General features: G+C 43.1%; 1 protein-coding gene across 4 annotated transcripts in view; it reads left to right on the top strand.

Moving 5' to 3' along the window:
• VEZT (vezatin, adherens junctions transmembrane protein) overlaps positions 1-16,570 on the top strand; it is an 89,985-nt gene that overhangs the window by 37,227 nt on the left and 36,188 nt on the right. For 3 of the 4 annotated variants that reach the window (XM_030548521.1, XM_030548520.1, XM_030548523.1), the window contains exons 3-4: positions 6,130-6,219; positions 14,348-14,523. In XM_030548521.1, coding sequence (XP_030404381.1) covers positions 6,130-6,219; positions 14,348-14,523 — 266 coding nt within the window. The remainder of the gene's footprint in view (positions 1-6,129; positions 6,220-14,347; positions 14,524-16,570) is intronic. The other variant, XM_030548522.1, reaches the window with a different exon arrangement.

Raw genomic sequence — 16,570 nt, 5'->3', positions numbered from 1 at the left:
GAATAAATGAAGACTCAGCATACCACTTCTGAAAGGTTGCCGACCCCTGTGCTAGATGTAGGACTCTAACTGCCTGAAAAAGGAGAGAATTATCCTCCTGGGGCAAGGGAGGATGACAAAAATGCTGATTTTCCTATAGGCTGCCACCTGAGTGTTGGGTGATGGAAGGACTATTATCCAAAAATCCAAGTTGGCCTAAGTTGCATTGACGTACAGCCACTGCAGTAATTGAATCGGTTTTACACATCCACACCACACTAAGCTCTTTGTGTTGGCAGTGCATGTCCTCACCAGGAGTGCTTGCACTGATTTAACTGCCATTACGGGACAGTTTCTGAAAGGCAGCAATAGTCGATGTTAGCAATGCAGTGTCTACACTGACACTATGTTGATCTAACTACATTGACTTAAGCGCTACACCTCTCGCAGAGGTGATGTTATTAAGTTGGTGTATTGAGGGAGTTACATAGTTACAAGTGGGAGCTACATTTTGTGTAAATGTTTACAAAGTTAGGTCAGTGAAAGCTGTCTTATGTCGAACTAACTCTGTAGTGTAGACCAGGCCTTTGTTAGAATAAGGGTTCCTAGGCCCAGTTTCCTGGCTTACTTCCAATTTGGGTAGTTACATTTGGCTTTCATCTTAGTTAAATTTCCTCCATAATTTAAACTGTGTAGGATATTTTTCTCCACTTCCTATCCTAAACTATTGTGTGTGTTTCTGAGTGCTATTAACATTTTACCCCAGATGTGATTATATTTTAATAGTAGGTAAAAGTAAACTCTCCGTAGTTTCACTTTGTGAAATGTGTTGGATAAAAGTGCTATATAAGAGGTCAGCAACCTTTCAGAAGTGGTGTGCCAACTCTTCATTTATTCACTCTAATTTAAGGTTTCGCGTGCCAGTAATACTTTTTAACCTTTTTAGAAGGTCTCTTTCTAGAAGTCTATAATATATAACTAAACTATTGTTGTATGTAAAATAAATAAATTTTTAAAAATGTTTAAGAAGCTTCATTTAAAATTAAATTAAAATGCAGAGCCCCCCAGACCTGTGGCCAGGACCCGGACAGTGTGAGTGCCACTGAAAATCAGCATGCGTGCCACAGGTTGCCTACCCCTGTGCTGTATAAATGTGAGATACTATAAATGCCATCTTCAGTTCATCCCATACTAAAAGGAAACAGTAAATATTTTATTTATTTGAATTTAAATGAACGCACATAAAAGCATAACTATAGCCCTTGCCATAAGTTAAAATATAGGGAGTACATATTTTACTATATATTTCACAAAGAGCCCATTTAACTTATTTTTGTTCTAAAGTAGCAAAGAGAATACTCGAGAGTCATCAAAGGCAACATGACCTGATTTGTGTGTTGAAGAAGACTGTTTTACTTGTCTGTAACACTTCCAGTGGGAAAAAAGACTATAAGACATCATTCCAAGATACCTGAATAATTTAATGTGTTACCGCACACCACTGGTTCACAGTCCAAAACAGTGGGTTGTCTTATTTTGCATCTTCAAGCTTTGGCCTGTCTGTCTTGCATTTATGCAAACTCAGATTTTTCTTTAAAATCAAAATGAGGAATACGAACTAAAAAATAACTTATATAGCACTCCAAGTTGTTTTAGTCTGTAACAGATTATATCAGCTAGTAGCAGTGCTTTATTTCTGACTTTAATGGTCATTAATTAAAACTGTCCTTGGTATTGATTTAAATGTATGCAATCAAGAGCTGAAGACTCAGAAACATGAAAGTAGTTTTAAAAGTTTATTGTCCTTAAAACAAAACTTTATCTTGAACTAATAAATTTTTTTTTCTGTACTGTACTTTCAATGCACTGGGAGCAGAGATTCTTGTCTAAATTAAGTATCCATCTGACCAGTCAAATGTAGTTCAAGGGCCATTGTTTACACCCCACCCATTGCTTCTACTCATTACCAAGGGGGCATTTTGCTTTACTTTGTATTGCTTCATGTAATATGACTAGGGAGCTCTTTATAACACAATTCGTGTAGCGCTATAGTTTGTGACACACTTCTTCTCATTTTCAGTGGTGTTTCTAAATGGACAGTCTACTGCCACTGCCTCTCTGCAGCCTCAGAATGTTCTGTAGGTAAAGAGAGTTTTAGCTTGTCACCAGAATTCCCTTCTCCTACCTTCATAGGCAACAGGAACTCCAAGTTGTAATAATAGGTTTGTTCCAGCTCTAATTTCTATTAGCTTATTACTTCATCCCCTGGGTAATGCAGGATTGTGCTGTATAGTACATTTCTAGCATGTTGCCTGTTCCAGTTTTCAGTACCTCAAATGACAGTATTTTGAATGCTTCCCTTGGACTTTTTCATGATCTAATTAGATAGCTCCCCTTGTTGGGATAGGATGATAACTGTACAGCCAGAACAACTGTCGTGATATCTAATGTGTTGGTCCATTATATCATCCTAACCTCACTAATACTTCCCTCAGATATGGCTCTATAGCTCTAATCGGGCATAGAAACAGATGGCATATATACGTGAAAGCATCATTTGGGCTATACTGTTGGACCCAAGTCTTACTGTTCTGGGGTAACTGCACCTTGTGATCCCTTTATGACCTCCTTGAGGGCCGGGGCTGGCTCCAACTTTTTTGCTGCCCCAAGCAGTGTGTGTGGGGAACAAACCCCAATTGAGCTACCGCCAAAGAGGAGGACTCGCCACCAAATTGCCACTGAAGACTGAAGCAGACCAACTGAGCTTCCGCCTAAGTGCCGCCCCTTTCTATTGACTGTCCCAGGCACCTGCTTCCTTCGCTGGTACCTGGAGCCAGCTATGTTGAGGGCGTCTAGCTGTCACCTTGCTTGGGGTGAGGTGTTCCTCTCCCTCTAGACTGTAGATTTAGCCTGCAGTTTCTCGTGCTCTTCAGTGTAATCATATTAGCAAGTCTGAGGGCTTGCCTGCACTTAAAAGGCTGTAGTGGCACAGCTGCATCGTTTCATTGAAGATGCTACCTACGCCGATAGGATGGCTTCTCCTGTCAGCATAGTGCTCTGCCTCCCTGAGAAACAGTAGCTTATGGCAAGTTTCTTCTCTCAACATTGTGCTGGCTACCCCAGAAGCTAGGTCAGTATAACTGCATCACTTGGGGTGCGATGACATAAGTTGTTAGTGTAGACAAGCCTGAAGTTACTTCAGGACTTGTGGTCCTATTATCTACCAAGGACAATGACAGGGTTAACCAGTAACCAGCCCATCTTCATAAAGCAAAGTATTTCTTTAGAACAAAAGCAGTACAGAGAAAACCTATCTTGAAAGTGATAAACAACATATATGCATGCCTGTCTAACCAATTGTCACCCATATTCCACTTGGAGACCATGGCAGGTTTCAAAGTCCTTCCAACCCTTCCAGTAGGGTTATGCCCTCTAGATTAAATTATGCCAGTTCTTGAGTTGTGAGGCTGAACCCTCCTTCTGTAGCAGGCTCTCCTCTTTATTTACTTCTTGGTTCTTTGTCTTTTGGGCCTCTTAAGTCCTGTCAAAACCAGTCTGTGCAATTTCTCCCAAGGTGTGGTACTTTGGCATACTTGTTTACTTGTCTAGAGGTTTGCAGCAATTATCCCCTAGTGCTGTTAGTTCCTGCTAGTTCATTTATGCTTAATGACTGCCCTGACCCCCCCAGTTACTGCCTTGCTTGTCTTGCTTCAAGAAAGAAGTTAACCTCTTCATCCCCATACAAAGTGAGAGAGGAAACTGAGTAACATATATTCTTTCATAAAAATAAATCAGAAGTTTTCCACTTCTCCAGATCAACCAATGTGTTGGTTTTATTATTTAAAAAAAACGTCCCATGGGAATGAATGGCTCTGGATAATATTAATTGGCTAGCTAAAGCTTTTTATCTCTAGGTTGCCACATCAAGTCTGTGTCACACTTCCTTTCAGAACAAATGTCAAATCTCTGTGCTTGGCTATCCTGGCTCTACCTATTAAACTATACTCCCATCCCCATACTAGTAATAACTCAGAAATTCTGATCCCCAAAATCATTCTACTGCTTTCTACTAGTAGTTCTGTAATTCACTGGAGAAGTTCGTGTTGCTTTCCTTTCTAATGGCTGCTCCACCTGTAGGATGTAGACATTTCTGTAGCTCATGTGGTCCATGTGAAGGTCCACAGCTCACAATCCTGCTGCCAAACTGTCATAACTATAAAGGGAAGGAAACAGCCCTCCTGTGTACAATACTATAAAATCCTTCATGGCCAGAGACACCAAAATCCTTTTACCTGTAAAGGGTTAAGAAGCTCAGGAAACCTGGCTGACACCTGACCCAAAGGACCAATAAGAGGACAAGATACTTTCAAATCTTGGTGGGTAGAAGGCTTTTGTTTGTGCTCTTTGTTTTGGGAGTTGTTCGCTCTTGGGACTAAGAGGGACCAGACATCAGTCCAGGCTCTCCAAGTCTTTCTGAACCAGTTTCTAATATTTCAAACTTGTAAGTAACAGCCAGGCAAGGTGTGTTAGTTTTATTTTTATTTTCGCAACTTGTAAATGTTCCTTTTTGCTGAGAGGATTTTACCTCTGTTTGCTGTAACTTTGAACCTTGGGCTAGAGGGGGGTCCTCTGGGCTCTCTGAATCTGATTACCTTGTAAAGTTATTTTCCATCCTGATTTTACAGAGATGATTTTTACCTTTCTTTTTTTAATTAAAAGCCTTCTTTTTAAGAACCTGATTGATTTTTCCTTGTTTTAAGATCCAAGCGGATTGGATCTGGACTTACCAGGAATTGGTGGGGGAAAGGAGGGGAGATGGTTAAATTCTCCTTGTGTTAAGATCCAAGGGGTTGGATCGGTGTTCACCAGGGACTTGGTGAAGAAGTCTCTCAAGACTATCCAGAAAAGGGAGCTAGTATTTGAGAGTGGTGGCAGCAAGACCAGATCTAAGCTGGTAGTTAAGCTTAGAGGTGTTCATGCAGGTCCCTACATCTGTACCCTAAAGTTCAGAGTAGGGAAGGAACCTTGATACAAACCACCTAGGGGCTCCTTAGATTGTACATGATGGAATTTGTTTTAACCAGTTTTCTTGTTTAAGAAATGAATTCACACAGTGAAAAATACCCTTACTATGTTTTACATATAAAAAACCCATCCTTATCTATGAATTACAATGCAGTATGGAACAAGACACAGTATTCTACATTTCAGTCATTTGTCACATAATTTGATTGCTTGTGTTGCATATTAGCAGGTTGAAGGTTCAGAGGTGTGGTCATGAAATTCATGTAATGCATGTAAATGTTTTTAAAACTACCTTCTACCAGCTGTACAAAAAGATGTGGAAAGCAGATATACGGTATGTGTTTATAAGCATCTCACTCCATTTTAAATAATTGCAGGGTCAAGCAAGACATGATTTCTTTTTTGGTCATATTTTAAATAAATACTTGTTGATTATTGGCCTGGATCAGTAGTTATTTCAAATCCATGAGGACATAGTCTGTCCCTAATTAGAGGTCTGCAACTCGCAAATGACGCTAAAAGTCCAGTTTTAGGTTGCGTGTGATATAACATGGAGATAAGGTTATATGATGCTTAGTGCTAATCTGACATGGAGCTTCTGGAACAGTTACAGCAATTGTCATCACTGGGTCTCAGCACCTTCAATATCTGTGTCCACTAGGCCAGCCACAATCCCTGTCTTCCAGTCATGGCACCTGCATAGGTAAAGACAGTTCCTCGTTCCCAATCCCTTTTTTCCCCTTGGGTTCCTTAGACCATTTAATCCTGCTTGGTTCTTTTTTTTATTCTCAAGGAGAGTGGGGATCATTCATGCTCAGGCAGCAACTACAACCCTCAGACCTATGGGCTAATCCTAATTACACTTGCTTTAACAATGTATCATTTATAGCACCTTGGAATGAAGGGGTCAATGAAAGTCTTATTTCACCTTCTTGTATACTGACAAAATTTTCAAGTCACCAGAAACAGGTATTCCCTTAGCATACTCTGAAGTTGGGCCAGATAGAGTAAGTGAAAACTAAGTCTCAGGTATTTGGAATTTGACTTATCAAGAGAAACTGAAGCAGGAGTAAATGAATTATTGTATCTTTTAGATTTGTAATTTCAGTTTTCTGTTCCTTTTAGCAAGGCATCCTGTCAAAACTAGCTGAGCTCTTTAAAAGCTCATTTCCTTTTTCACCATGTGAGAAAAAAGATGACCTACTCTATAGATTGGTAAGTAATTACTTTTGTATTTTCTTCCCCAACCCCTGAGTCTTCCTGTCTCTTACACCTCTCCTTGATCTATATTTTGCCCCATTCAGTGCCAGTCAGCAAGACTGATCCATGGGGAATTGACATATTCTTCAAAATTCATCAGTTTTTGGGAAACATTGCAAAGCTCACTGTGTACAACATGAAAGGTTGGGAAATGCAACATAAAGGTTTTAAAATGTAGTTAAGGTAACTTTTACCTTAGGAAAGCTTGAGAAAAAGAGAAGATATTATTTAAAACCAAAGAGACTGATTATAGAGTCCTACCTTCTTGATCCAGTTCAGCTGTAGAGAAAGTTAAGGATAAAATACCATACCGCTTATGTATTGCTTCCTCACAATTCAGATCTGGTTTTAAGTGCAAAGCCACTTACTTATATCAGAAATTATGCTCCTGATCATTTATATGAATGAGCCTTCAAATTTGTCACTTGGTTTGTAAGCATCTGTTCCATGATGGAAGCTGGTAAAACACATAGGGCTCAAATCACCCCCATGCCAGAGCTGAACATGGCATAGAGACTGGGGGGCTGAGTTAAAGGTAGCTTCATGCCACCTTTATATCTTCTCTTTCCTGGGGCACACCTCAGCCACCAGCACAGGTTATAGCATCATGAGGTTGGACATAACTTGTGGCCAGTTGCCTGTGGCTTCTTGGTTTGACTGCATCTGATAGATCAGGGATAGGCAACCTATGGCACATGTGCCGAAGGTGGCACGCGCACTGATTTTCAGTGGCACTCACACTGCCTGGGTCCTGGCCACCAGTCCAGGGAGCTCTGCATTTTAATTTAATTTTAAATGAAGCTTCTTAAACATTTTAAAAACCTTATCTACTTTACATACAACGATAGTTTAGTTATATATTATAGACTTCTAGAAAGAGACCTTCTAAAAACGTTAAAATGTATTACCAGCACGCGAAACCTTAAATTAGAGTGAATAAATGAAGATTCGGCACACCACTTCTGAAAGGTTGCCGACCCCTGTGATAGATGGTAACAGCACCCAGGCACACATGGTAGGCCCTGTGCACCATGGGTTCTTGTTAGAAGCAGATGCATAGGTGGCTGTCTACCAGCCCAGGATGCCCACAGCATTTAAGGAATTACCTGTGGGCCAGATCCACTGGCATTGTGGTCCTTTGAATAAGCTGGTAAACTGGCATAAAGGAGCCAAGATGCGGGGATGGATTGGGTCCACATTTCCTTTCACTCAGAGATTTGGCACCTGACCACTCCAGATATAGTAGGAGGTACACAGGACAGTTCTTTTGTGCCTTCTGTTTTCACTGAAATTTGCCAAAATAGTCGTGAATCGTTCTTGACTGCAGAGCTAGAGGAGTCTGATTTCCACTATCATTATTTCATTGTATGAATGACATAAGAATGCTGTCCTTAAATACAGCCTTAAAAAAATTGGGAGAGGAGAATGTCCACATCTGTTCTGGAGTCCTCACAGATCTGCCAGTTTCAGTCCTAACCCCTCATAATCACCACTTCCTCAGCCTCGGAGGTCAAGATTTCCTTCACAGCTTGGCAACACTGCTCTGGAACTTCCCAGGAGGCAAAGAAAGGAACTCTTCTCCTGCCCCCACATAAACTGAGTATGTTACCTCCACAGCCATCCTAGCCCTGTTATCCTAGAAACCAAGAAACTGAGGTAGCTAGCCAACCCTGCAAGGTGATACAAAGCAATACCTGTAGAGTACTGAACAGACTCAAGAAATAGGAGGTAGCCGTGTTTGTCTATATCCACAAAAACAAGAAGTCCAATCGCCCTGTAAAGACTAACAGATTTATTTGGGCATAAGCTTTCGAGGGTAAGAAACCCACTTCTTCGGATGCATGGAGTGAAAATTACAGATGCAGGCATTGTAGAATGACACATGAAGAGAAGGGAGTTATCTCACAAGTGGAGAACCAATGTTGACAGGGCCAGTTCGATCAGAGTGGATGTAGTCCGCTCCCAATAATAGATGAGTGTTATACCAATTATATTAGACCAGTAAAAACCAGCAGGATCTTATTAAAGGGGACAAGACAAAGATGCCACATTTATTATGATAACAATTTGATTTATGACTAATAACTAATATCTTAATTCTTATACACACATACATTATACCTAATACCTATACATACACACACACACATATTCACACACACACCCACATTCATCAGGTGTTCTGCAGCTGCTGCATAGTTACCAGTCCTGAAGATAGCTTAAGTTCATGGCTTGATTTTGCAGCTTAGGTTCGTAGCTTGTGGTGGCTAACTGGCCAGGAAAGCCAGGCACAAGGCCGAGCTGGATCTCTGTTGGGCAGGCACCGATGTTCTTCCATGTTGGCAGCAGAATGTTACTCAGAGTCTCTCATCTCACCCTTCTTTTTTATAGGCTTTTAGGGCTTGTCTACATCACAAAGTTGCAGCTCTGGTGAGGGGGTTACAGCGCTGCAACTTAGGAGGTGTACACATCTGCAGGGCATCACCAGCGCTGCAACTCCCTGTTTGCAGCGCTGGCCGTACTCCCGTTTTGTCTCGGGTGTAGAGGATCCAGCGCTGGTGATCCAGCGCTGGTAATCAAGTGTAGACACTTACCAGCGCTTTTCTTAACCTCCGTGGAATAAGCAGGTATCCCCGCATACCTGAGGAAGCCTCTCTGGTAATCAAGCAGGTATCCTTCCCCGCGGTTTGCTCCGGTGTTCTCCGAATCCCCCCCCAAGCGGGTCTCCTTCCCAGCGGTTCGCAGGGGGGTTCGGGGAATGCGAGAGCAAACCGCGGGGAAGCAGGTCTCCTTCCCCGGTTTGCTCTCGCGTTCCCCGAACCCCCAGGCAAGTAGGTCTCCTTCCCCGCACCCCCGAGCAAGCAGGTCTCCTTCCCCGCCGTTTGCAGGGGGGTTTGGGGAACGCAAGAGCAAACCGCGGGGAAGGAGATCTGCTTGCTCGGGGGTTCGGGGAATGCGAGAGCAAACCGCGGGGAAGGAGATCTGCTTGCTCGGGGGTTCGGGGAACGCGAGAGCAAACCGCGGGGAAGGAGATCTGCTTGCTCGGGGGTTCGGGGAACGCGAGAGCAAACCGCGGGGAAGCAGGTCTCCTTCCCTGGTTTGCTCTCGCGTTCCCCAAACCCCCGTGCAAGCAGGTCTCCTTCCCCGCACCCCCAAGCAAGCAGGTCTCCTTCCCCGCCGTTTGCAGGGGGGTTCGGGGAACGCGAGAGCAAACCGCGGGGAAGGAGATCTGCTTGCTCGGGGGTTCGGGGAACGCGAGAGCAAACCGCGGGGAAGGAGACCTGCTTGCTCGGGGGTTCGGGGAACACTGGAGCAAAACTGGGGAAGGAGACCTGCTTTCCCGCGGTTTGCTCTCGCGTTCCCCGAACCCCCCTTGAAGCCGCCCAACAGCGCTGCAGTGTGGCCACATCTAACACCACTTGCAGCGCTGGTTGCTGTAAGTGTGGCCACTCTGCAGCGCTGGCCCTATACATCTGTACTAATACAGCTGTAACAACCAGCGCTACAAAATTGTAGATGTAGACATACCCAAAGTTTGGATTCAAAGTCTATAGGTCTTGCTATGTCACGCTGCCTCTGGGTTTAGATTGATCACCCATCAGTTGCAGGCGTGACTTTCAGCCTTGAACCTGGCTTTGATCTTCCTTCTGTTGTCCTTTTCTTTTTAGGGTGGATGCTTCTTACTTTGTTTAGGACTGTTGTCTAGGTCTTCAGCCGTTGGTATTTGAACTTTATCTCATCAGGACAGGCTGGGGCTGGAGGTTGATTCCGTCATTCATACATACCTCATTCACACATCTAAACTAAACTAATAAGATTACAGCAGGGTTTGCAAAAATGGAGGTTGGAGGAAGCTTTTACAAAATGGAGTGAGTGTTTTAAAATGGGGTTTGAATTACTATATGGAACAGAAGTTACAGTGTAGGCAAGTGTAGTGAATGGTGAACAGAAGTTACATTAATAAAGTTAACAATTAAAAACAATTTCATTTATCAGTTCTACATGAGGAGGTGTCAATTCCAGGAGAGGCAAAACTGCTTTTGTAATGAGCCAGCCACTCAGGGTCTGTGAGTGAGGGATTGTTTTCCAGGATAGGTTGTATCTTAGGGCTTGGCTATAGACAATGGATTGTGTGATGTATCTTGGATGGAAGCTGGAGGTATATAGGTAAGTGTAGCGGTCAGTAGGTTTCGGTATAGGATGGTGTTTATGTGACCATCACTTATTTGCACTGTAGTGCCCAGGAGGTGGATCTCTTGTTTGGACGGGTCCAGGCTGAGGTTGATGGTGGGGTGGAAATTGTTGAAATCCAGGTGGAATTCTTCAAGGTCCTCCTTCTTGTGGCTCCATATGATGAAGATGTCATCAGTGTAATGCCAGTAGAGGAGGAGCGCTAGGGGACAAGAGCTGAGGAAGCGTTGTTCTAAGTCAGCCATAAAAATATTGGCATACTGTGCGGCCTTGCGGGTACCCATAGTAGTGTCAGTGACTTGAAGGTATAAGTTGTCCCCAAATCTGAAATGGTTGTGGGTGAGGATAAAATCACAAAGTTCACACACCAGGTGTGCTGTGGCCTCATCAGGGATACTGTTCTTGACAACTTGTAGCAGGGCTTTGGAGCTGTACTCCAGCTGCAGATGAAAACCTGCAGCTCCACTGCTCCGGAGCTGCTCTGAGCTCCACTCCAAAGCCCTGGCTTGTAGTCCATTCTCATGTGGAATATTGGGGTAAAGAGCTTCTACATCCATGGTTACCATGATAGTGTCTTCAGGAAGATTGCTAATGCATTGTAGTTTCCTCAGGAAGTCGATGGTGTCCTGAAGATAGCTAGGAGTGCTGGTAGTATAGGGTCTGAGAAGACCCGAATTTGCTCCAATCCCTCAGACAGAGACAAACACCTACAAGATCTTTATCAAACATTATTAAAACTACAATACCCACCTGGGGAAGTGAGGAAACAGATTGACAGAGCAAGACACGTACCCAGAAATCCCCTACTACAGGACAGGCCCAACAAGGAAAATAACAAAACACCACTGGCCAGCGCGTACAGCCTCCAGCTAAAACCTCTCCAGCACATTATCAGTGATCTACAACCTATCCTGGAAAACGATCTCTCACTCTCACAGACCTTCAGAGGCAGGCCAATCCTTGCTTACAGACAACCTCCCAACCAGAAGCAAATACTCACCAGCAACTACACACCACACCACAGAAACACCAACCCAGAACCAATTGCTGTAGCAAACCTTGTTGCCTACTCTGTCCCCATATCTACTCTAGTAACACCATCAGAGGATCCAACCACATTAGCCATAGCATCCAAGACTCATTCACCTGCACGTCTACTAATGTTATACAGTAACTCCTCACTTAATGTTGTAGTTATGTTCCTGAAAAATGCAACTTTAAGTGAAACGATGTTAAGCGAATCCAATTTCCCCATAAAAATGAATATAAATAGGGGGGTTAAGTTTCAGGGATTTATTTTTTTTTTGCCATATAGTACAGTACTATAGTTGGGAGGTGCCCCTGCCTTACGCCACACAGGCACAGCCCACTGGCACTGGAGACAATGAGGCAGGCAAGCAGGCTGAAGGTGCTGTAAGCTAGGAGAAGCACGTTGCACAGTAGCAGTGGCAGCTTCCCCTACTCTGCAAACACCAGGGGTGGGGGGCTTAACCCTTGGCCTGCCCATGTCATCCCTTCCCCCAAGCCCCCACCCTTAACCCACCTCTTCTCCTCCCCCATCCTCCCCCTTTACTCTGCATGCTGCATCCTTGCTCCTCCCCCATCCCTCCATGCCTCCTGTCCACAGCAATCAGCTGGTTTGCAGCGTTCAAGAGCTGGCAGCCAGGAGGTTGGGGGAGAAGGAGGAAGGTGTTGATCAGTGGGGTCTGCCAGCAGGTGGAGGTGCTGTGGGGGGGCTAGGGGAGCTTATGGGGTGCTGCCAGCTGTGGACAAAGCTGGCAGCCAAACAACGTTATAGCGAAGCATTGCATAACGTTAAATGGAGCATGTTCTGTAACTGAGCAGGGACGTAAGATCAAAACAACGTTAAAAGAGAGGATATTAAGTGGGGAGTTACTGTATATGGCATCATGTGCCAGCAGTGCCGCTCTGCAATGTACATTGGTCAAACCGGAGAGTCCCTACGTAAAAGAATAAATGGACGCAAATCGGACATCAGGAATGGTAACATACAAAAGCCAGTAGGAGAACACTTCAATCTTCCTGGACATTCTATAACAGATTTAAAAGTAGCTATACTTGAACAAAAAAACTTCAGAAACAGACTTCAAAGAGAAACAGCAGAACTAAAATTCATTTGCAAATTTAACACCATTAATTTGGGCTTGAATGGGGACTGGGAGTGGCTGGCTCATTACAAAAGCAGTTTTGCCTCTCCTGGAATTGACACCACCTCATCTATTATTGGGAGTAGACTACATCCACCCTGATCGAATTGGCCCTGTCAACACTGGTTCTCGACTTGTGAGGTAACTCCCTTCTCATCATGTGTCATTATATAATGCAGGGGTTCTCAAACTGGGGGTTGGGACCCCTCAGGGGGTCAAAAGGTTATTACATGGGGGGTCGCAAGCTGGCATCCTCCACCCAAACCTGCTTTGCCTCCTGCATTTATAATGGTGTTAAATATGTAAAAAACTGTTTTTAATTTCTAAGGGGCAGTCACACACACAGGCTTGCTATGTGAAAGTGGTCACCAGCAGAAAAGTTTGAGAACCAATGATATAATGCCTACATCCATAATTTTCACTCTATGAATCTGAGAAAGTGGTTTTTTACCCATGTAAGCTTATACCCAAATAAATCTGTTAGTCTTTAAGGTACCACCGGACTCCTTGTTGTTTTTGTAGACTCAGGAGAAGTGTTGAATTCACTTCAGCACATAGTCTGCTCTATGACTTCCTTAATCAAGTCTTCTCCAGTAAAAACTGAATGCAGGAGGGTATAAGATAATACAGAGTATCATTAATTTATTGTTGTTTTATTTTAAAGAATTGGGGCCTTCAGATAGCTATTTTCCTATTATATTCATAGTAGATTTCTCTACTGAGTCAATGAGAAATACTTATCTTGGCTTTAATAATGCCAGTTAGATTGAAAACTAAAATTATTTTGGCAATGAAGCGACAAACTCCTTGAGGTCTGTTAACGGCTTCTGACTGAAGAAGCTGCAGAAGAGAAGTCTTTTTGCTTTTTACACTTATATCTTGCTTTAGACCACATGCTGATAGTAAATTTTCATTGTGGTCTGTTTGAACACTCTCTTCAATGGAAAACTTTTGATGTTTTAGAGTTATGGTTTGCCTCAGTATCTGATTTAAGACTTCAGAGAGCTACTTTGGTAGATAATATAGCAGCAGAGATTTTTTCTTTAAACGTTCTAGTTGAAAAAGGGGAAGTGCAAATGTTTGTGATGGCATTAAAATCATTGGTACCACCCAAAGTTCCTGTTAGGTTTGGTAAGTCAAAGGTCCATAGGATCCCATGCAGTTTCATTTGTGGAGTCACAGCTCCCTCTGGAAAGGTCTTGTGGCTCTCTCCTGGAGAATCCCACTGCAGGTGGGGATTCTAATTCCAGCCAACTGACCTCGTCTTTGTCAGCTGGTCCACAGCCAATTTTTGTAACTGACTGATTTGAAATGTCTCTATCTTAACGTCTTTTTGTTTGCTAGTGAAAGATGCTATAGAAAAAAGCTAGATTCATTTGAACACAACAGACTTTTCAGGTTGCAGTTTCACTTCCATTCTTCTGGTAAATTCTAGTGCCTACACCCATTCCTGTGGAAATAGATTCATACAACCTGTAGCATGTTTCCAATTCAGCCACATTGTCCTCATTTAGGACCAGGTCGTGAGTTCAATGAAAGCATCTTTAAAGATGAGATGGCAGAAGAAGTTTTAGAATGAAACACATTTAAGAGAGCTGGTATAGCCAATTGTAGCATGTCTAAAATGCTGGCGTCTACAGAACTATAAACCATAAAGTTTTATTATTTTTTAACAACTTAATCTCCACTCATGCCCTGTTTTTCTTTCACTCATTCGTGTTAAGGATGTTGGGTTTCGACTGGACTCTCTGTATACCATCCTGCAACAGGAAGTTCTGCTACATGAGGATGTGGAACTGATTGAGCTACTCGACCCCAGTATCCTGTCTGCAGGGCAGTCCAAGCAACAGAAAAATGGACACCTTCCAACGCTACGCTCCCTAGCAACTCCTAATATTTGGTACTGTCCAGAAAATGCCTATGCCTGTGACCATTTAGAAATACTGATGGGGAAACTGTCAGCATGCTCTTTGCATAAGAGACTTTACAAAAAAGTGTGTCTTTTCTCCTCTAAAGTCTTTGATTTAGGTTATTTGACTCTCTTTTGGTCTGCCAGGCCCAGATTTTTTAACTTCCTGGGCACATTGAAAAGACCATTTTTCCCTCAGACTTTTGAAGAGAGAGTGGGTTGAAGGCTGGTGAATAGTTACAATGTAATAAAAGGACTACGTGTATGTTTTAATTTATGGGATGGGCTCCCAGAACACATGAATGGCACTTCTGGATGTTTTGACATATTTTATTAAATAAAGTGGTTGGTTAGTTCTTGAACTTCTAAAGTGATGTTCTGATGGCTTTGATACACGTCTAGTGTAAGCACAATGACCTGAAGACTGGATTTTCCATTTCTGAGTTGAAAAGTTTACATTGACTCAATAGAGTAATTTACTTTTTTTTATATTTTTAAACAATTTGTTGAACCTTTTAGCATTCCTGTTTTGGTTTTCTTCAGGCCAAGTTTTGTCTTTATCTGAAATTTAAAAAGATAAATTTGTATTCCACTTCTAATGTGTCTGCAACATGAAGTGACAGAGGCAGGTCTGGAGAATTTTCCGCCATATGGTAACAGTGGTGAGGAGAACTAAGAGATGTGAAATGTATGAGACGTTTCGTAGACTGTATCATACTACTGAGTTCATTATATTTACTTAATTCATGCTGCTAGTGATGTAGTCATTAGTGAGAAGTACTTCATTTTAAAACAGGGCAGCAGGAAGTCTATTAGATATAGCAGGGAAGTTACAGAAGGATAATGAATTTCACACTGGTGTACAGGCCTTGTTTATAAAAGTTGCATGCCCTTTAAGCCTATGACTCTGTCCTCTTAAAATTGATTTCCTATCCAGAATGTTTTTACACCCTACACAATGCTTTCTTTAACTCTGGGCCTCTTCTAAAATTAGCAGATCGTGTGAAAGTATTATGTACTATACTACGTATTGAAATTGGTCATCTTACTGTGGAGCTCTGTATTCGTTTCTTTTTGGGTTTGCCTTCCCGTCTTGTAAGAGTGGGGGTCAATCACATTGAAGCTATGCAGATACCATATTGCAGGTGTTATGTGAAAATGCAAGTGGCTTATGAATGGTGTTGAAGGAAGAAAGTATCGAATTCACTAATCTGTAAATACTGGAGCTGGTTGGAAATTTTCCAGTGGAACATTTTTCCATCAGAAAATGCTGATTAATCAAAATTAAAATGTTCCACAGAAACATGTGAATTTAGGTGCGATTCTACCTGATTTCCTGCCAGCTTACTGCCTCTGCAGTTTACAGCAGCACAGGCTCCTGGCTCTGAGGTTCCCCAGCATGAGATGGGCTGCTGCAGAGCCATGGCTTCTAAGCTGTTAGCTTCTCAGCAGGGGAGGCTCTAGGGATTTTGCCGCCCCAAGCACGGCAGGCAGGCTGCCTCCGGCGGTTTACCTGTGGAGGGTCCACTGGTCCCGCGGCTTCGTCAGACCTCCCGCAGGCATGCCGAAGCTGCGTGACCAGCGGACCTTCCGCGGGCACACCTGTGGGAGGTCCACTGAAGCCGCGGGACCAACAGACCCTCCGCAGGCAAACCACCGAGGGCAGCCTGCCTGCCGCCCTCGCGGCGCCGGCAGAGTGCCCTCTGCGGCTTGCCACCCCAAGCACGCGCTTGGCGTGCTGAGGCCTGGAGCCGCCCCTGCTTAGCAGTAGCTGCCTGGTGGACTGCTGTAGAATTTGGGCTTCTAGGTTTCCTGGGATCCTAGACAGCATATTTTGTTTCAGAAATACATGAAGTGTTTTGAAACGTTTAATTGGCATTCCCCAATTGAAATATTGCAGAATTCCAGTTGGGCAAAATTTTCAAGTTTTGTATTTTTGTCATGATTCAAGAATTTTTTTTTTCAAAATCTAAAAAAAAATTAAAAATTGATGAACTGGAAGTCTGTTTCCCAGTTGGCTGTAGTAAATAGCTATGAA

Source organism: Gopherus evgoodei, chromosome 1 (assembly GCF_007399415.2).
Source record: "Gopherus evgoodei ecotype Sinaloan lineage chromosome 1, rGopEvg1_v1.p, whole genome shotgun sequence".
Classification (NCBI taxonomy): Eukaryota; Metazoa; Chordata; order Testudines; family Testudinidae; genus Gopherus; species Gopherus evgoodei.
The sequence above is the reverse complement of the archived record's forward strand: the minus strand, read 5'-3'. Positions and strand labels throughout refer to the sequence as shown.